This window comes from Hypomesus transpacificus, chromosome 8, assembly GCF_021917145.1.
Source record: "Hypomesus transpacificus isolate Combined female chromosome 8, fHypTra1, whole genome shotgun sequence".
In the NCBI taxonomy this organism is placed as follows: Eukaryota; Metazoa; Chordata; class Actinopteri; order Osmeriformes; family Osmeridae; genus Hypomesus; species Hypomesus transpacificus.
In genome coordinates this window covers 3,240,892-3,261,390 of record NC_061067.1, presented here as the reverse complement: position 1 = coordinate 3,261,390, position 20,499 = coordinate 3,240,892, and the positions used below count along the sequence as shown (strand labels likewise).

The window sequence follows — 20,499 nt, the reverse complement described above, 5'->3', positions numbered from 1 at the left end:
CAACCGTTCCCATAGATAGTCTGTATTTGTCTTGGGCCCCAGGGGTGCTTGGGGACTGGGGTTGGAGGGCCCAGGGATTGGCTGGCTGGCTGGCCGCCCGCCTCCTGCCTGTTGTATATCACCAACACCACTAGCAGCACCAGCGGGGCTGATTTACGGCTGTTTATCCTCGACTACAGCAGCAGATGGGTTAGGGTGTTGGTTCAAGCCGGAATAGCCAACCGACAGAATAAATACTAAACCAACTGGTGATTGCTGCCCCATGATTGCAATTTATAGGACACATGAGGGGAGGAGGGACAATGGTCTGTGTTGTTTAGCCTTATCAGGTGGTCTCGTGGTCATGTCATCTAGAACCTTCCAGAAGAGTGGGTCTTGTCTTATCTTAATGACTCTGGATCCTTCTAGCCCATGTTGATGGTCATACCTATTAGAATACCATTGATGGCATAGCATGATAGTTCAGTTGTTTTATCCATGTGACATAATGGGATGTGATCGTAGAGCGGATACTTTGATAAGTGTGAGGTAAGCGTCTTAAACCCCTGCAGCACGTCTCCTCAGATCTCTGTCTTGCTCATCTGCTCGAATATTATTCAAGCAGTAAATCTTAAGCACTGGTGAGAAAATCCAAACATTTTTCAACATTAGTCCTAGTACAAGGATGGGGGGGGGGGGGGGGGGGGGGGGGGGGGGGGGGGGGGGGGGGGGTTCCGCTGATGCGTGTCTCTCCAGAGACGTAAGTAATGGCACACAGTGTGACCCTTACACACCAATCACACTACATCACCGCACGGCCCTCGCAGCACCTGTACGTGCCTTCTACACGCTCAAGTAATGGCTAGTTTCTTTTTTTTTGTACAATGTCAGATGAATGCAAACCAGACTTTGACCCGCATATGTTTCTCATACTTTAAGGTCCCCCGGATTGAGACTGGATTTAAGCTCTCTTATCCCAGTGATAATCTATAGCGTAATTAAACAGGTTTTTTTTTGGGGGGGGGGGGAGTTATAGCGGCATCACCTGTCAGGAAGTGTGTAGGGTTTCCCCCAGCCAGAACAAAATGGCGCCTGGCCCCAGCACCCCCCCCATCCCCTTCTCCCATCCCCCACCCCACCAAGTAGGTGTTACGACATAAAGACTCCCTCCGACCAGGGGCAAGAACACCGAACAAGAGTGTCATATATATTCATACCGCGGCTCTCTCCTCTGTCTCCCTGCTGCACGTACTGTAAAGGGGAAAAAGGTCATTTATCAGTGACTCATTCAGCCTACGTGCGGTGATCAGACGACTAATGAGGGGGTGGAGTGGGCTAAGGAGCCTGGCTAACAAGGCGAGCCCGTCTAGTCATCATGCCTCACTCATCTTCAGACCCAGGCCCTGGTTCTCCTTGGCGCTCCTCTCCCCTCTCCCCTGCGCTCACCCAGTGATGAATTAGGCTGTCGGATGTGGCCGGGGCTGTAGACGGCTTTAGCGCGAGTGTGTAGTTGTGTGTGAACTGATTTAGAAGTAGGGTCGGGGTCATATTTGATCTGGTCTTTATATTCCCTGGACGTGTCCATTAGTCTGGATGAGAGACCAACATTGCCCAACCAGGCTTAGACTGTGATTAAGGGCGAGTCCCCCAGAATCTGTGGGGGAGGAATGGGAGGGGAGAGAGTCTGGTCAGAAAGCAAGCAACTGAAAGTAAAAAGGGAAAACGTGGAGAAAGGAAGGGGCATGAGAGGTGACTCAGATGTGATGTCCCAGTCTGTTCATGTCTCAGAATGACAAACACACACACTGCATTCTGGGGGGGTTTTCTCCGTGGATGGCGTGTGGGTTCAGTGTCTGTAGCTCCCCGGTGTGGAGGCCTCTCCTGCCCTCCTCTCCTGCCCTCCTCTCCTCACACAGAGGAGGGCATCCGCTGGGGTGGGGACGAGCCGGGGTGGGCGCCAGGGTTGGAGGGGTGCATAGCTGAACCAGAGGGTGTCAGCTCAGCTGGGAGATTTATGCCCCTCTACCCCCACCCTTACGCCCCCAAACCCCACATCCCACACCCCTCGGTCTCTCTCCGTCCCGAGGAAGAGAGAGAGAGCACATCTGGAGCTAATCTCCAGGATGGAGGAGAGCGGGTCTGTGTCAGGAACCAGCAGCCTGGATATCCTCAGCCCAGATTACTCCGCCCTGGCCCGGCGCAGGCCCAGGTGGGCCTCTGGGTTGGTTCCGGCTCTATGACAGTACGAATGTTTCTTTCTCATCGGATTTAGAGATCGTCCTGCTGTTTGTCCAGGAGTGGATCTTTGTCTGGTCTCCCCTCCAACACTGTCCTCCAGACCTGTGTTGTACACTTTCACACTTTCACGCTCTCAGCTTTTATCAGTCGAGTCTCCTGCTCCAGATCTCCCCCTCAGTGTAGGAGAACACCTTGGATGAATTAAACCACATTTAGGTCAGAGATGAAAACAAGAATACCCTGCGTGGTTGGGCCTCATACAGAGATGATGTGGTGTGGTGACCGTGGCTGTCATCTGAGCTGTTGTGCTGGATGTTAGCATTGGGCCTGCTCTGTCCAGATGGAACTTGGCGTGTGTGCGGTGGGAAGAGGGGAATGTCTGGAAGGAAATGTCCTCATGGCACTTCCGATTGAGGCCTGTTGCTAAACACCCATCCTGCTCAACAAACCACCTCTGAACTAGCTAAGAGGATGACGGTGAAATACTGGCATTAGCACAAAACGTTCCCAAGATTAGGTGTGTTTATGGTTATGGGACGGAGGCCGAGGTTGGCGTTTCCTCAGTGCTCCTTAACGTTAACAGCTCCCCAGATGACAATGGAGAACGGGGGGGATTGGAGATTTTATCACGTTTCCAAATTACATGTAATTTATCATCTGAAAAAAAAAAAAAGTGACAGTCCCGTGATGTGCTCTCCGTGTTGTCCCTGATGGACTAATTTGAAACAGCGGTTGCGTCGGGGTCCAGGGCAACCGTTTAACTGTTTAGTCTCCAGAGTGGTCCGTCGGACCGTCCCACCTCCAGACGCGGCTGTGTGTGTTGGCAGCGAGTGTTGTTGTGTTTCTATGAGTGTGATTTATAGATATGCCGGACCTGAAGCTATAGACTCACTTACGCTTAAGTTAGCAGGAATGCACGTGTAACTAGGATAGACTTAGAAAAAATCTGAACATAAAGTGGAAAATGTTAAGCCAATAACGCTATGTAAACCACGAAGAGGAAACACACAGACACACAGACACGTTAGCCTTATAGCGCTAGATAAACAGCTAAAGGAAAGGAGACAAAGACAACAGAGCGAGGAGGAAAAGTGTCCTGTTGGCATCGGGTTCCCAGAGTAAGTGTTATCTGAAAAACAGCTGATGGGGTGACACTCCCTCCCTCCCGCCCTCTGCCCCTCCCTCCCGCCCTCTGCCCCTCCCTCCCGCCCTCTGCCCCTCCCTCTTTCTGTCCCTTTTTTCCCTCACTTGACCATCTGTTGTTACCTCTCTCCTCAGGCGGCTCTAAGTGCCTTGAAACAGCTGTCGGAGCAGGGACTGGACACGGTGGACGGCCCTATCAAAGTAAGTCTGCACGTCGGGTCGCCCTGCCCCATCTGAGCCCTGTGTGTCTGCAGGAACCCTCCGGCCCACCATCGGAGCCTCTGGCCCGCTCCACTCCCAACCTGTGCTCATCCTTTTCCCCTCACAGCCCTCTTCCTGTAGCGGAAGGTAACCGCGAGTAGGCCAAGCATTTCCATAGAGCTCCCCCTCCCTCTTTCATGGCCTACAGCCCTACAGCCTAGCCTGACCCAGTGCTTTGCATGATCACTATCGCCCCATCGATCCCTATCACCTTGGCCGGCAGTGGGGCGGAACAGGCTTCCCCCTCGCCGCAGAGCTCCAGGAACCTTCCTCTCCTCCATGACGAGGAGGAGGCCGCGGAGGATGAGAGGGGAGGGTGGAGAGGAGACAGGGGTGAGGAGGGGTCATGGAACAAATCACCAACCGCCACCGTGGCGTATTTTCATAGTAGGTGTGCCTTGGGAAAAGGTTAGGGAGCTGTTTTCTTCCAGGCTCTGTCGTCTTTGTAGCAAAGGAGCATGTTTGGAACAAAGGAAGGAGGGAAACCAACCAGCCTTTCATTAGGTTTCTTTTTTTATTATTACGTCATATCAGTGATGAGAGGAGCAAATATGTGAATGCTTGCCCTCAAATCCTTTGCCCTGAATGGGGCGGTTAGTCACTGTGCAAGCCCTTCTCCTTCTCCGCCATCTTTTTTTGCCCTGCTTGTAGCTGAATTTGCCAGCATTATCTGAGTGTCCATGTTGTTGCATCTCTTAACTGTCTTCCTACAAGAGACGAAGTCTGAACCCAGGGTGGTGTTTGTGTACAAACCTGTCATTCTGGGTTCCCAAACCCTGTGAAGCTCAGTGTCTGCCTGTCACTGGCAAAACTGTCTCCTGCATTCTCTTACAGTAACTGGATAAGGGTTTGAGGAACAGAGCCAGGCAGTATCTAAAAATACTGCAGTAAAAAAAAACCCATCTAAAAATGGTTATGTCTTATCAATGTTATGGGCCCTGTTCCACCACTGTAAGAATACATTCTGCCTTTAGAGATTAGTAAACCGCATCTCTGTTCTTTAGTTCAGGCTTTCTGTTAGGTCAGTTAAATGAAGGGAGCTTGGTGGAGTGTGTTGACAGCTTGATTGGGGCAGGGCCGTGCCCTCACCAGGGGTTCCAGCAGGTGTTGTTTCTGTCTCTGGACAGGATCCACTCTAAAGGCCGTCTCTGGACAGGATCCACTCTAAAGCCTGTTTCCTTCTGTCCTTCCAGAGCAGTGAGCCGTGTGGGAGGGAGGACGGACACTGAACAGACTAACTCAGGCACCACCACTCAGGTCTGCAAGGATTCAAAGGCTGTCGTCTAGGAGCTGCCCCCCCCCCCCTTCCTCCTCCTTCTTTCCCCATCTTCTCCACTCCCACACACCCCTACCACCTACCCAGGACTGCCCCCGCCCCCCCCCCCCACCCAACGACCGCCGCTGTATCCTGCAACACCTGTCAACATGCAATAGGGTGGATGTGTACCGAGAAATGACCGACTAAATAAAAACACCATTACCCGAGTCTATGTGAAGACAACACTATCCTAACACATTACATTTCTTAATAATTTCAATGGAGTCAAAGATCATCAAAAGAAAAAAAAAAGAACATGCTAAAATGTCAAATCAATCAGTGAATGAGATTAAAAATGCATGGTACTGTTTCAGATCACGGGGAATCCAAAGTAAATATACATAAACAGTTTCCCCTTCGAATAGATGTTTTGTTGGTATGGTTAACACAAATTTGTACATCTTGCCATTGATGCAAATGAAACATTTTAGGGGAGAAAACAGACTTTACAAGGGTATTATGTTTCTTTTTTTTGGTTCCTTTTTTTGTTTTGTTTTTCATTAATCTAACAATGCTTGAGTACTGTATTTCAAATGAACCAATACCAGTGCTGTGAAAGTAGTAGTTGTCTTCATATATCGTCACCCAGCTTACTTTTCATGCTGATAATGAGTTCATCTATCTATATGGATGTGAATGACTTGCAGAAATATCATAAACTGTACTGAAAAATAACACTATGAAAAGATCATGTGGAGAAAAAGATCCAAACTGGTGTTAGACGTAATCAGTAGAAGTGGAAAACTGCCAGAGCAGAGGTCGGGCCAATCTTAGAGTCCTCCGGGTCTGCCTGTCCTCATGTCCCCCACCTCTCATGTAGCACCACTGGAAATGCTCCATTCAGCATCAATGCAGAATAGCATTTGGAAGCTATGTTGAGAACATACCTGCGTAACTACAACATTTTAAAGACCTGGATTCTGGAATGCAGCTCCAGTATTCTGGAATGAACTCATTCTAGAAGACTGACGTGGTATTTCAGAATGAATGGATCTAGTGAGGGCAACCGGGGGAAGAGGCCAGTCCAGTGATTCTACATCAGAGGATCCCCCCCACACACAGTTTTGTCGATCACATCTACACCCATTGTGTGTGTTGTATTGACCGCCAAGGCATCAACTGGGTGCTTTTAATCCCTGCGTTCTGAAGCACGGACGAGGGCGTCTCGCTCCAGGAAGGTAACTACTTGAATCACTTGTTCTCTCACATGGACGATGTGAGGTTGTCTTTGTTGTGAGTGGCAATGTGTACGCAGTTAAGAAGTCTCTGTTCCAGAAATGCAGTAAAAATCACCTCAGTTCATGTTGAAAACAAACCTGTCTCTTTTTTTTTTGGTGTTGAACTTGTGTCGTGTTTAACTGTTGTTCACCTCAGTGTAGATGGAACAGTAGCGACTGACTCACAAAGTGGTTACCTCACCCACTGTCGACATCTTATCTGACAACTACTTAAATAGTTGACAAAGTCAAATTTCATGAGCACCTGTTCTGGTTACATGATGGTTCTGGTACTGCACAGGAGGAAGTGAAGATGTGTAATATGTAGACGTGAGGAGCAGCACATGCTAAAGGGGGTGATTGACATCAGAGGCTTTCCAGTGCTTTCTGTTTGACACAGCAATGAGAGTTGAGACCGCTCATCTACATCAAATGACTCTGAACTACAGGCTCTGTTTCTTCAAAATTCAGAAAATAATCTAAACGCAACATGCACAATTCCCAGAGATGTCGTTATTGTGAGTCTCTCTGTTAAATCATTGACGACCGGTGTGTACACACAGTTCCAGGACACAGTGTTCACTGCTTGTATCATAAATCAAGTGTTTCAGAGGAATCTAAGTAAAAAAATATATAAAAAAGGCTCTTTCTACCGTTATCTACCACTTTATCTTCAGCTTGATCTTACATCCTGGGATTTAGATATTGAGTCCAAGACAAATGAGAACTGTAAATTGATTTGACTTAATGACTATCATAAAGTGCCTTTGCGGTTATTAAACAAAAGCATTTTCTAGAAGCCTCACACCGTGCACCTGTGCTGCCCTGTAACCAAGACAACCTGCTAGTGGGTTGTTAGTGGGATGATGTGTGGACCGTCAGACTTACACCGCAGCTGTGGCACTCCAGGGCGGATGGAGGGAATTTATCCAGACGTTGCGTGCGTTCCTACATGTCCTGGGGGGACTTGCGCATGGGGAATCGTCCGGAAACCAGAGCTAAACCCAGAATGGATAGGCTGTTCTGTCCCTCCAATGAGGAAAGTGGACCTCGTTGTCCAAAATAGAACAAAATCAATGGGACTGTTGAGCCTGTCTGTACCACACAGGAGCAAACGCCAGCACCATTGATTTTTCCCCCCTGATTTACATGCAATCGACCCCCCTTAAAGTCCTCTAAATTAGACTGGTATTAACAGGAGGAAGTTAGTGAAGGGAATCCTCCAGACGTTGATGAATGGCCTAAATTACGGTATCCAGGCATCGTTCTGATAGTTTGCCTTAAGCTGAAGTTGAGTAGGCTTCTTTCTACGAATGTCTACCTGGCTTCACAGTCCGGCTTATCAGTGAATTGCCTCACAGTCTCCCTCCTCTCCAACCCTTGTGTAACCTTCGGGTCATTGTAACCCTTTAGTCATTGTGACCCACCGTTGTATTGCGACAACTTTACCTAATGAAAAAATAAAGAAACGCTTTTAACCTTCGCTCTGTCTCAGATCCCACCCCACACACACACACACAAACACAACGATGGGTCAAAATGACCCGAAGGTTCACAATGACCCGAAGGCTGCACAAGGGTTAAGGCAGTCCAAACAGTAGCTGGCTGGTCTGTTGGCTGGGATTGAAGCTATCCGTACTGCTCTGTTTCATAATAGCACTAATCTGCTGAAAGCAACTTCATCCAGCCCCAATTAGTCACGGCCGAAGAGCTTCAGAGCTGCTGGCTGAGATATTGACATCTGCACACTCAAGCATAATTGGACAAAGGATTGCAAGCGGTAGGCCTATTAGAATGTCTGGGTGAGGCATTGACGTGAGTTATATTCTTTCCCCTGCTGAGAGATCCATTCTTATTTTTGCAAATAGTCTTGGATCGATCTAAATTATCTTTCGGCTTCCTGTGTCCTTGAAGATGAAAGACCGTTTTTTCCTTACCCATTAATCGATAGTTTACACAAAGTGAACCATTCAGTTGTAAACACTCAGTAGACTATGTCTCATTGATGCATAACCTGTTTTTTCAGACCTTCGTGAAATACATTGTTTTCCCTGTCAGGGGAACTTTCGGCCTCCCCTCCCACCCTTTGTGATTACAGTCATTGAATGCAGTCATCATACCCCTTTTACACTATTTAAGCTTAGCACAGTTGAGTGGGGTTTATGACAATGTGGCGTGTAGCTAGCTACATTAGCTAGATTTTGGCCTATTCACTAAATGGAATTTCTTTCCTTGTTATCAGTCACGTTTGGGACTTTGTAAGTATCTCTTGTATTACAGACGTGTCATGGCCCCTCAAGCCAACACCCATATCAATGGTGATGACTCACCCGGCACAACGTGGGAGGACAATGATAATGACGCTGGCAGCAACAGCTAGAACGTGAAGGAAGATCTGAGGGCTGTTTACTAACATAATAGAATATCTGTGGGAATAAGCCGAGGCTGTTTTTTAATGTCCACTTCCTACAGATACTGTCTTTTCCCTGTAGGAACTATACTGTCCCCATTGGGATGGTTTGCTCATGTCGAATTCCTTCCATCGTTTAGGGTTTTGACACACAATGCTTGGTGGCCATGCAGGCTTAAAGGCTCTGAAAAGTATCAGATCGATTAACTTAGAATGTGTCTGTGAACACTGGTATTTTTTGTTATTTTTTTGTTAGTTCTTGACAGCTTGTTCAGTCCCACGCACTATAATGTCAGAATCAAAGAGACCCAGAAGATGGAAGGACAGAATACTTAAGTATTGTGTCTTCATTTGATGGAGTCTATACGGTTTATTTTCACACTTCTACAATAAGGTAACATGTTTGTGATTGAGAGGAACCAAGTGAGCACACACCACATAATAATCTAAATCACTTTATTAATTTAAGTTAGGTAAAGACACTAAACATCAGAACCACATTTGCTCGACTAAAGAGCAGTCTTCAGAAATATTACAAAAAGAGGCTTATGTTATACTGTCAACGAATGGCAAAAAAAAAAATAGAGGTAGAGAATTTAGGCTCATCGCTGTGACTGGAGAAATGAGACCTGTTGGAATGTAGTTGAAATTCAAAAACTTTTATAAAATATCCAAACATCAATTACAGCGGAGACAGCAATGTCCTTAGTGGGAGTACAACAGTTAAAACGTTTACATCTCACACTTAACAAGATGGACAACTAGACTAAATAAGAGCATCACTACTGTTTTATATGTTTACAGTTCACTCGAAGACATCTCTGACTGTTCGATGTCAGGTCCCAAACACTAGGTTTTAGTTGGCTTAGAAATGAAATAATGATTTAAACAATAAGATTTTGGCAATATCCTTTTTACCTTTATTTTTCCCCCCAAACCAATCAATAGCTGGTCAGAATTTGCACATCAATGACAGGATCTTTCAGCACTCTCTTCAGCTGATGATCAATACATGCCCTCTAGAGAGCAGAGTAGCACAATGTAGTTCATCGCTTCAATTAGATTAGGGCAACTTAATTAAGGTTTAGAGTTGGGGGATGGGTCTTCTGAACATTGACATGAGTACTTAAATAACTTCCACATGACAGAATTGCATGTCTGAAAAGAGCCACCCACCTGGATAAGCCAAAAGGTAGCTGTTAGTTTGAGCTGGAAAGTGTGTTCACGTGTGTGTCTAAAAATCATGTTAACAAAGCATTGACGAAAACAATGTTGTAAACAAATGATCTACATGGAAACGGATTATAATGGATGGAATCTCTTCAGTTGACAGTGAAATCAATGACCTTACAGTAGACACATCAGCACGATGGCAACATAGATAACAATTTAGACCATTCTGATTTTGAGGCACTGGTTGGATTGTGCCTCAGGGGATTCTGGGTAGTGAAATGCCAAGTTGAACCGTATCTACACAGAGAGTTGGCAGTGTAGAGAAAGTCAGTAATTACAGTGCATGTCTACAAAAAAATTCAAATAAAAAGTGACAAAATTTTACTGTTTGTACAGTAACATACTGTATATTTCCACAAAGACACTAGATAAGGCTGGTGACTACATTACGTAAATAGTTAATTACTGAATACCTTTTTCATATGATTTCAAAACTATTGACACAGTTTATTGATGATTGGTTTCTCTAAACAATCCTTAAAAAAAAAAAACAAACAAAAAAAACAACACAAATACAATGACATCCTTTGTGTACTACACAGCTTTCTTTGTTCCAGAGGAACAATATGGTAAACCTTTGCATCCGCTCAATGCAAGTGCACCAGTCTAGATTCAGTCTTTTTTTCTTCTTCTTCTTCTTCTTCTTCTTCCCCCCCCCCCCCCCTCTTCTTCCTTCCTAATGCATCCCCAGTGGTCGTATCCTTGTACTCTTGGGCTATATGCCCCTGCGTATGGTGGAAACAGCGCCCCCTAGATCCCATTCTTGGCCTCGTTGTTGTTCATGGCCTCCTTCCGCTGGGCCAGGAAGGGATACATACACTTGTCGGCCCCCAGGAACCGGTACATGCACACGATGGCCTCGAAAGGCAGGATGCTACAAAGAGAGACAAGGGACACACTTGGATCAAAAAGCTTTTTTTACATGAAATATGTTCTTGACATGATAAAAAAGGGAAGAGAAGAAAGGTATGTGAAGGAGAGAGAGGGGAAAAAACTAAAAGGTACAACTCACCTTTTCATGAAGTTGACCATGTATACGATGCGTGGCGTGCAGATCATGGGCTGGTCAGTCAGGATGGCCCTCATGCACTGTTTCACACAGAACTCAGGCCTCAGGGGGGGGAGGAAGGGCTCAATCTCCTTTCTGTGAGAGGAAGTCAATAAATCCAATGACAAGGCTTATTAAATGGGAAAACACTGTACACATATACTTCAGTCGATGGGGATATACAGCCATAACGTTTCCTGTACGACCACAACAATAATAATCAAACTTAGTGTACAGTCTTTTTTTATAAGCAAGGCCACAGAGGATTTCACAGATGCCCATAGAACCGCGTCGAACATAATCTACTGGGCAAGGCATTTCCATGACTGGCCCAGGCAGAGACACAGTGAGAGGCACTGTCCTGCAAGGTGTGGGAAGGTTATCCCTTGGGTAAGCAACACATAATGACCTCTCTTGCCAGGTACATCATATTCCGAGATGATGTTCCCCATTCAGCTTGAACACAACCAGTCACATTCATGTTAGTGAAACGAGATTCACTCGCACTCCTTGTTTACCTTATCCTGCAGCCTTTGAACATGCCCGTGTCCACCAGGTATGGGCACACCAGGGTCATGTTGATACCCTCTTTGTCAGACGCCTTGATCTCATGGCTCAGAGACTCGTGGAACCCGATGGCCCCAAACTTACTGGCGCAATAGTCCTGTGAGGGTAATAACAGGACATGCATCGCTGTAAAAAGCCACACCGCACCAATGATGAACATTTTCCCAACATGCCCTGGGCTTAAGAGGTTTCTTCTTCCTGGTAATGACACTGGTGCAAACGCCCCCTCCAAGCCCTCTGCTCTCAGCCCTATGGTTTCATTAGCATTCTTATCCAGTGTATCAGGATCAACTTCAGCTTGGCAGGAATGTTTTGATGTGGTTCGCCGTGAAAATGATCTTCAAACAGAACTTGGGCAAACACAGATGCGTGTCGATAAACACAGGCAAATAAAGCGATTTGGCTGTGCCCACATGACAGGCCCGCCAGCTTTGGTCCCCAAATTAATGTGCAGCCTTCAAATCACATTCAAGGCATTTCGAGGAAGTATAATAGGTCAACAAAAATCAACTGAGCTCAACTTCCTTTGAAGGGAGACTTAATCGTTCTGGATGAATGCCTGAACAACAAAAGCAAACGTGCAGCTATAAAAACAAAGACTTATGGGTTAGTGGCCTCCTAAAGACCAGCTGAAAATGACACCAATCCAGTCTGGTGAGAAGGAAGGCGAGTGTGCGTTTGCTAGAAAAATCCTTCAAAATACACTGAGGGTCCTTTTAGAACACAGCAGAATGTGGCAGTTGCATCCACCCAGGCATTATTCTAAGGTCACTAGACAGAAAATAATTTGAAAACACACCAAGATCATCAACACACAAAAGGAAATCAATTGAGAGAAGAAACATAGGGGGGGGGGGGGGGGGGGGGGGAAGCAAGAGGCCATGGAAAGTAGCTGTGAGGTGAATACTGAGTGAGCTCCAGATCATTTCTAAAGCAGTGATGAAGATGTCGGTCCCCTGCAGGGCCCTGTCAGCTTGCTCCAGCCCCAGAAGGGCCCCCTAAAGCTGATCTGTGTCGTTTGGATTTTCTGGGGGGAGTGCTGCTAGGAAAAGGATAAATCTCCTGGTCACAGCTTGCTAGCTGGCACGTCGAGTCCTAAGGACAGTCTCTCTGTCTGTATTCCGGCCAAGACCCAGGGTCTAGTTGAGGGAGAAATGGTGGATGCGGAGGGTTTGTGTATGTGTGTGTGTATGGTACTAACCTCCACTCCAGCTGTGCTGAATAAGCCCAGAGAGCTGGCAACCGTCACAATGTGGCCATGATTCCGCTCCAGCATCTTGGGAAGAAAAGCCTTGGTGGTCTGGAGGAAGGGGAGAAGACAGGACGAGGGGGAGGAGAGAGGAGGAGAAAGGAAAAAAGGAAGGTTAGTTTACTGGAGCAGCTTATCTGTGCCAAAGCCCTTTGATCCTCCTCTCTCTCCCCCTCTTTATCCATGGTGATGCATAGAGGAGCTCTTTTGATATTTGTTCGTATAGTTCTGTAAAAAATTTAAGACAGGCCACTGGAGGTGTATACTTTGTGAGACAATATTTCAACAGTTGTTTCGTACGGTCGTACAACATTATTCTAATAACGCGACGTGTTTGAACGGAGTGCAAAAAAAAACAAGTGAAATGACAGACAGAAAAGCGATGGCGAGCGATGAGATCTACAGAGCCGTTTGGTTCCTTTTCCCACACAGATCGCGTACCCTGCGACGGGGCCCGGTCTAAAGAGGTGACGACAGCACCAATCACAGACCTCCGTTCACTCAGCACGTCCCACAATGCAATTCAGAGGCTACCCTAGCCAAAGCCCGGTGGGCTGCCTGAGCAGCTGTGTGGAGGACAAGGCCCGCAGAGCCGGAGGAAGAGGAGCACCACCTGCCACGTGACCACCTAAGTGGCTCCACCAATCAGTGAGCTGGTGTAAAGAGCAACACTAGGAGAGATTGGGGAGGGGGAGGGGCAATGAGGGGGGGGGGGGGGTCTTCGTGAATTAAGAGTAAGATCCATTTCTCACCCCGTTGATTGACTTTGGAGTTGGCCTGTTCCCAGCATGGCCAATCAGCAGGGGCGACACGTGATGGCGGTGATGGGAATTGGAACCAATCAATCTCCCCCCAGGAGGGCTCTAAACACTCACCGGGCCTTTTGTCAGCGACAAGAGCAGAGCCATTTCAGACCAATGGAGTGATGCAAGACAGCTAGAATGTTGTGCTTACCATCTGAACGGGCTGGGAGGAGGTGTGGGGGGGAACAATAACAACAACAAAAAAGAGATATCCTCTTCTGACTTGATCTAAGGGAGAAGGTGTTGGCTGGGAATGACGTCTCCTGGTTCCAAACATGGGCTGGAGGAGTTCAGAGAGGCAGAGTGAGCAGTACCAGGCAGTGCTGTGAGGCCGGCAGCAGTGAGCAAAGCACGAATGTCTTGTTAAAACCTTAGATAAGCCAAGCTTGTCAGACCCATTCACTTTCATAAGATCTGTATCTGGACATGTCCTGTGTTCCCTGACAGCATACAGCATTTTCATGTTTCTCTTGGTTTGCCATGCCAGGTACAACAATAAGCAACAACTTAACTCCAGGCAGCCAACTGTTACAGACCGGGGTGAAGAGGGATTTGAGGAGCTGTCGGAGAGCAACTGTCTGCTGTGAAAACGCATTCGAAAGCCAGGTAAAACTGATATGACTCGGAGCCAAACCTCTGTAATTTTCCGAGACACTGAACGTGAAATTGCAGCAATATTCAACTTGAGTGAAGGGATAGTTTTGAGGCAGGCCAAAGCTGAGATAGGGTTTCTTGATGCCAAGATGGCGTTGGATGAGTGGGGGCTTTGCGTGCAAATGAAGCATTAGCTCAGATGTACCTGGGCCATGCCAACTGACTTTTCAACAGCAACCGACAGACCCAGGCTGGGCTGCTCTAGGTGCCGTCCACGACTTCCAGAAGGAAGATTTATGCCGCTGTTGAAATGCCTCGACTTTGCAGGAAATGTTGAAGTAAGTATTAAGTGGACACTGGAATGTCTCTGACAGGAGTTGTTCAGCAAACAAGGAAAACTTCCAATAAGAATAGTATTACACACGCACATGGGCACATTGATTCCATTGGATTAAAACAGGGCTCTGCAGTCTTGAAAGTCATCACTGATCTGACATGAGAACCTTCTTTCATGGCAGGAAAAGCCATACCTCCCTCTCTCATCAGTGAGCAGACAAACAGAAAGTGTCAGAACAGGACCCCCCCCCCCCCCCCAAGCCACGCAAGCCCTCCCCCCCTCTCCTGTCATGTTCTACTTCTCATGACAGGACTGGCATGTTGGCATGACCTCTGCGCACCTCTCGGACACAGAACGTGTGAAAGCAAACAGGGGCTCATGTCTTACATCAGAGCGGGCGTAATTGGGTCTCAAAGCTCGCCGTTCCGCTAAATTACCCCACGACACAGCCGGGCCTCCGTGGCCTATGTGGGGGTGCCCTGCCCGCTGTGCCCCCTAATTGGTGCGTACCACCGGCGGCATTGAAGATACACAAAGCTACTCGCAGCTGTGGTGTCAAGCTGGATTAGTGACCAACAGGAATGTGACCAAATATTGGCCTCAGAGCCGGACCAGGTGGCCATTTAATGAGACTGACCCCTCCGATGACCACGGACGTCCTTGCTTGATTTGCCACATCCGCGTTTTGTTTTGGACCCCGACCATCGATCTAAAGCTCGAACGGTCCGGTCCCGTTGCCATGGGCGTGACGACTGAGGCGGAGTTTCAGCCGCGTCGCCAGGACATGGAGGCCGCACGACATCCAAGATTGGGGGGGGGTACGCTCCGACGGTCAACCTAAATATCTGTGTCATTCTCCATTTTCTCCCTAAGCACTCACTGATGGAAACTTCCCAAACTTCCCTTTAGAAGCAAACCACTCAACAAGGCTAACTAGCAGAGCCTTGGCTTTCCCCAGCCTCATTAAACAGGGGATGGAAACTCTAGCATGTGAGTGGCGCTGACTCCAGAGGGGAGTACAGGTGCACAGGACAGGGGAGGGCCCCATATAAAACCAGTCAAGTAGGACCCTTCTGCCTGGCTGACTCCTTTCTCTGGCTGCAGCAGGAATGCGGCCTGCAGAACTTGGCTCCTGTCGCCTGGCATCTCGTCAAGCTGATCCGCAGACAAGAAACCAATTGTCAGATAAGTGGGTCAGGCAGCAGCTTGCCATTACCCTCTCGCCTGTGGATGGGACGGCATGAGACTTCCCCTTCTTCCTCCCCTCTTTTCTCCCTCTTCTTTCCCGCCACGGTCCTCCCCTGTCCCGGGGGCTTTAGGTCAGATGTTCCCAGGCAGAGGAGGACGACTGCTCACCAATACCTGCGGAATGTTGCTAGCCTGAATATGGAAGGTTGTTTTCATAATAAACTCACCCCCTACCCAGCTAAAGCACTAAGGTATCATCCAGGCAATAAAATAAGGCTTCCTCTCCCTAATCTTCATTTTAAAAACAGAGGGAGGTAGAGAGAGAGGGATGGGTAAGACACAGGGCAAGAAGAAGTGAGCTGGCCTCTCCCCAGCAGCAGCTCCTCCCTGCTCCTCAGCAGGCCTGGGGGTAATGGGGGACAAGAGGGGCTCTTGGAGCCTGGGTGGGAGAGAGAAGGGGGGGATGCAGAGGAAGTAGGGCTAAGCCTGGCAGTCAACCACGCTTAGATAACCGCTCACTTCCTGCTCACGTCTTCATCGGAGCTGTATTCCCACCAAAGTATCCATCAAAATAAAACCCTCACACACACACACCCTTCTCCCATCTGGACTGCCTTCCTCTGGTTGCTCACTCAGCAGAGTGTTTAGGTGGAGTGGGTTCTGTTAACCTGCTGCTAACTGCCGGTCAGGACGGGAGTCCAGCTGTGGCACACAATCTCACCAGACTGAGACTGCTGATCGCTTAGCTGATAATCAGCCTCAAATGGTTTTCCTGGGTGGGCCAAGCTATTGTGATGCCTGTAGGATGTTTTTACAAAACAACATGCTAGACAAGCCAAACAAAACACATTGTCCAGACATCAGGGTATTCATTTTACCTTCTCAGGAACATGAAGTTTGTGAACAAGTGGGGAGAATGTGCCTGGGGCCCGTTATGTGAACACAGAGAGGACGAGCTCGGGAAAGTAGAGCACGAAATGAAGGAGCCACTCAGTAAATCAAACTGACAGAAGAACTCGACAGCTACCATGTCATTACAATCCTTTAGCACACCATCAGAGGAAAAGCATTTTCTTTTGTAATATGAATACTTTATGACACACCTTAGAAAACCACAGGTCTTATTAAACTGGCCGTGAGATCGAATTCATCTTAATGACTAAACGGTGATACATACCATTTGAGTCATGTCCCACAAATGTAGGCCATGTAGAAACGACTGTACACGCAAAATAGCCTATCAGATGCTTGTATAATACACCATCATATACTCAGTAATGCGCTTGGGCGCTGTACTTGTATAGGAGGGAAGACGACAGGTCCTGTTGGTCTTAGCTCTATTCATCCAGCTTGTGTCTTTAATGAACCACATCCTCCATTCGGCCTGTCTCCATTCATTAGGCCCTGCTTTCATCTGCCCCCCTCCCTTAGAGAAACTAGGCTCGCCACAGAACAAGAGAAAACAGAGACACAAACGCTAATGAGAATCCCAACTACAACACCAAACCACTGGATCCTGACTGGACTGAAAGAAGAGTGCAAGTCGGCAGTCGTGTGTAATGAATGAATGGAGAGTCTATTCGCAAAGAATACAACCTGCCTCACGCACGGCCCATTGGTCTCGCAAGAACTTTTCATGCTCAATTTAGTGAATCACATCAATGTGGTTTCATGGTGTCATTGAGTAACCAAACGAAAAGGCTCTCTTTCTACTCCAATATGGCCCCGAGTCCTAGATTGTAAACACAGAGCCCGCAGGCTCGACTGAACACATCACCAATCACACTCTGAAAAACAAACCCAAACAAATGGCAGCCTCAGGATCTCCCCACGCTGGGCTGAGAGCTGCCTTCCAGGCACAGAGGATGACTCAGCACGGCAGGTCTCTAAACAAACATCACCATACTCTCTACAGGGGTGGTCCTCCCCAAACAATGCACTCTGCACCCCTCAGCATGCACTCGTTTACTAACATGAGCTTAATTAGAAGGGGGGGGGGCAAGTGAGAATTGGTCTAACACAAACACCGCCTCCCCCCTCCCCCTTCATGCAGGAAGTGTTTCTCAATGGACTTTTAATTACCAAGCCTGGCTAGACGCTCTTGGTGTGCTAACACATACAAATACACACTGATACTTGAGAAGACCAACTTATTGTTTTTGTGAGGATGGACAGATTTGCTGTATCTGGGGTGCATCTTGTCTCCAAGATAAATATTCATATTGGCGGACTAAGATGATGGGAGTGAAAGGAAACGACCGAGAAACCAGAAATTGGGAGGAGCAGGCAAGGGACAAGGCTTCCCAACCACCAGGCACCCTGAAGAGGTGTGGGATGGCTCCAACCAATGGCAACATAACCAAGGAACATCCACATGTCCTCACATGGTGGATGTTAGTGCTGCTGTCCCACTGTGTGTGTGTGTGTGTGTGTGTGTGTGTGTGTGTGTGTGTGTGTGTGTGTGTGTGGGGGGGGGGGGGCAGGGACATACCATGGGGATCATCCCCAGAATGAGCTGCCAAACAGCTGCCTTCAAACACATCAAACCAAACCCATGAATGTCTGGGAGAGCAGAGCCAGTTGGATCTGAAGCCTATAGATGCAAAGGCAGCTATTTATGGTCATATTATTCTCTGCCCCCCCTCCCCTCCCCCATCAGAACACACACACTCTCAAATGAAATAGGGTTTGGCAGACACAGACAGCAGGGATGGGGAGAAGTATACAAAGATTCCTGTCCAGCTGGCACCTTAGCAAACGCCAGGATAACTGATCTCGGATACAGACGCAAGATTAGGAGGGAGATCTGATTGTCTGCGGATGACAGATACAGTAGTGTGGTAGAATGCCCTTTACTCACAAAATAACTTTGCAGAAGTCACATGGACTTCGAAACCTGGAGAATACTTGCGACTCACACAAGTTCACAGTTTCCCCATTGGGATGACTACAGTACCCGACTCAGGGCAATTGGGGCAACTTTTAAAAAGGTGCTGGTGGCAGTTGACAGGGTACTCACCCAGAAGTGTGCATGGCAGTTCACAACCATCGTGCGTTCTATAAGCTCATCCGGACACTCCAGGAGGTGATGACCAGAGACCGTGCCTGCGTTGTTGATCAGAATGTCCACTTCCCCCACCTCCTGACGCACCTTCAATGCGGTGGAGTACACGTTCTCGCGTTTTCCCACGTCACACACATATGTGTAAACCTGGGGCTGGAGAGGGGGCACCTCTTCTACCCCTCCGACAGTTCCTGAAGAGAAACACGCACACAGGAGGAATGAGAACGATGATGCATGCACACATTAAGCACACGAATACAGCAATTTAGTAGTCATGAGCATGTAGAAGGTTTTATATTAAACTGTACTTGTTTTAAAAGACCTGTTGAACTTCCTTGTTGCTATAGCCTTAGAAACTAGAGCGCTCAAACTGAGGTGAATACATGATACAGTCCGCCCCCTAGGCAACGGCAAAGTAGTACTGCACTAGGGAGTTATGAATGGCATATTTAAATGGGATTTTTAATTGTATTTATTCATTACCGTTGCTCTTTTAGTCAAAAAAATTATCTTTCAATTACAAGCATCTGAAATAAATCAGTTTTTTGCTGCCTGTGGGTTTTTCACGTTGTTATCGATCTCTTAACTGTGCCCAGTTAAGTTTGTTGCGAATCCAGTTCCAATCTATAGATCGTTAAAATAAATGCATGTAAACTAAGGCCAACAGTCTCATCATCTACGCGTAAAATCTCCTTATATTGCATAATGGCTACTCACCATCTTTGGACATCGGGCTGTCCAGCTCACGGTAAATCTGCCGCACCATCTCTGCAGTCTCTTCGTTGCTTTCGCTGTTAATGTCCCATAGCACCAGAACTGCCCGTCTACGAGCAAACTCCTTAGCGAAAAGCCGCCCGAGGCCACTTCCAGCCCCGGTGATCACGCACACCTGTCCCGTGACACTCTTTTCCTTTGGACGCACGACCCATTTCGCCCCAGCCGCTAGAAAAGCCCAGAGCACCTTCAATATGACCACGAAGAATTCAGCGATAATGATCATCATCTTAAATGCAATTTCCGACTAAAACGTCAATGGAAATATTGGAACTAGAGAACGTTTCTACTGCAGTTTATAGCCTACTGTTACCATAAGAGGTAAAATAAACTCAACCAGAAGCAAACTGGCAGTGTTGTGGTTTTAGACAAACTGTCTAAATTATCAGTGTAAAACTACCACAAACGATCTGAAAATGCTTTCTGTGTCGTGATAAAGAAAAGACACTGACTTCAGAATGTCGCTTGAGTAGGCTACAGAATCAATCAATGCCAATCTCCAAAAAAGCTGAAGTTACTTTGCTCAAAAAAAATTCGGTTGATGTCCGGAATCAGAAATTCAGGGATTCAGTGAGTTGCGAATAGCTGCCAGTGCTGCTCCCTTCTCTTTCTGCGACGGTCAGTCCTCACTGATCTCAACTCAACAGCCTCTCACGCGCTTTTATCCAGTCCGCAGTCTGCCCGTCAATGATGGACCCAATAGGCTGAGACTTGAGCGCCTGACATAAGCAAAGGATCAGTCCGTCATCAGTAATTTGCAACAGCCTACCTCGATAACTAGCGTGTGGAACATAGAAAATTTGCATTGGTACAACGTTCTGTTACAGTGTGAAATTGTCATCCGGTCTTGACAAATCAGACCATTTCATAAGCATAACAGTATATTGGCTTTTATCTTTATTTCCCACTGATGTAGGCTATTTTGAGTTTGAAACCTACTTCTAAATGTAGGAACATCGTATGTGATGATTTGCTCTGTGACTATTTGCTGAAAATGTGCTCATAAGTTTACAAGCCTCACAGCTGTTCACATAACTTGGAAAAAATCTGAGGATATCATTGTAATATAGTAAATA

At 47.3% G+C, this 20,499-nt stretch overlaps 2 protein-coding genes across 5 annotated transcripts in view; one reads left to right on the top strand and one right to left on the bottom strand.

The window, feature by feature from the left end:
• Positions 1-6,254, top strand: part of stau2 (staufen double-stranded RNA binding protein 2) — a 70,941-nt gene extending 64,687 nt beyond the window's left edge. For all 4 annotated transcript variants that reach the window (XM_047024085.1, XM_047024083.1, XM_047024084.1 and 1 more), the window contains 2 exons: positions 3,496-3,561; positions 4,815-6,254. In XM_047024085.1, the coding sequence (XP_046880041.1) occupies positions 3,496-3,561; positions 4,815-4,850 (102 nt within the window). In that variant the 3' untranslated portion in view covers positions 4,851-6,254. The remainder of the gene's footprint in view (positions 1-3,495; positions 3,562-4,814) is intronic.
• Positions 6,255-9,005: 2,751 nt separating this feature from the next.
• On the bottom strand, positions 9,006-20,078 carry rdh10a (retinol dehydrogenase 10a). Its single transcript, XM_047024024.1, has 6 exons — positions 19,367-20,078; positions 18,605-18,840; positions 12,616-12,714; positions 11,366-11,511; positions 10,812-10,943; positions 9,006-10,673 (listed from the first exon to the last, which is right to left on the bottom strand). Exons 1-6 carry the CDS (start codon positions 19,650-19,652, stop codon positions 10,550-10,552), a joined length of 1,023 nt encoding a protein of 340 aa, XP_046879980.1. The 5' UTR covers positions 19,653-20,078; the 3' UTR covers positions 9,006-10,549.
• Between the last annotated feature and the right edge of the window lie 421 nt (positions 20,079-20,499).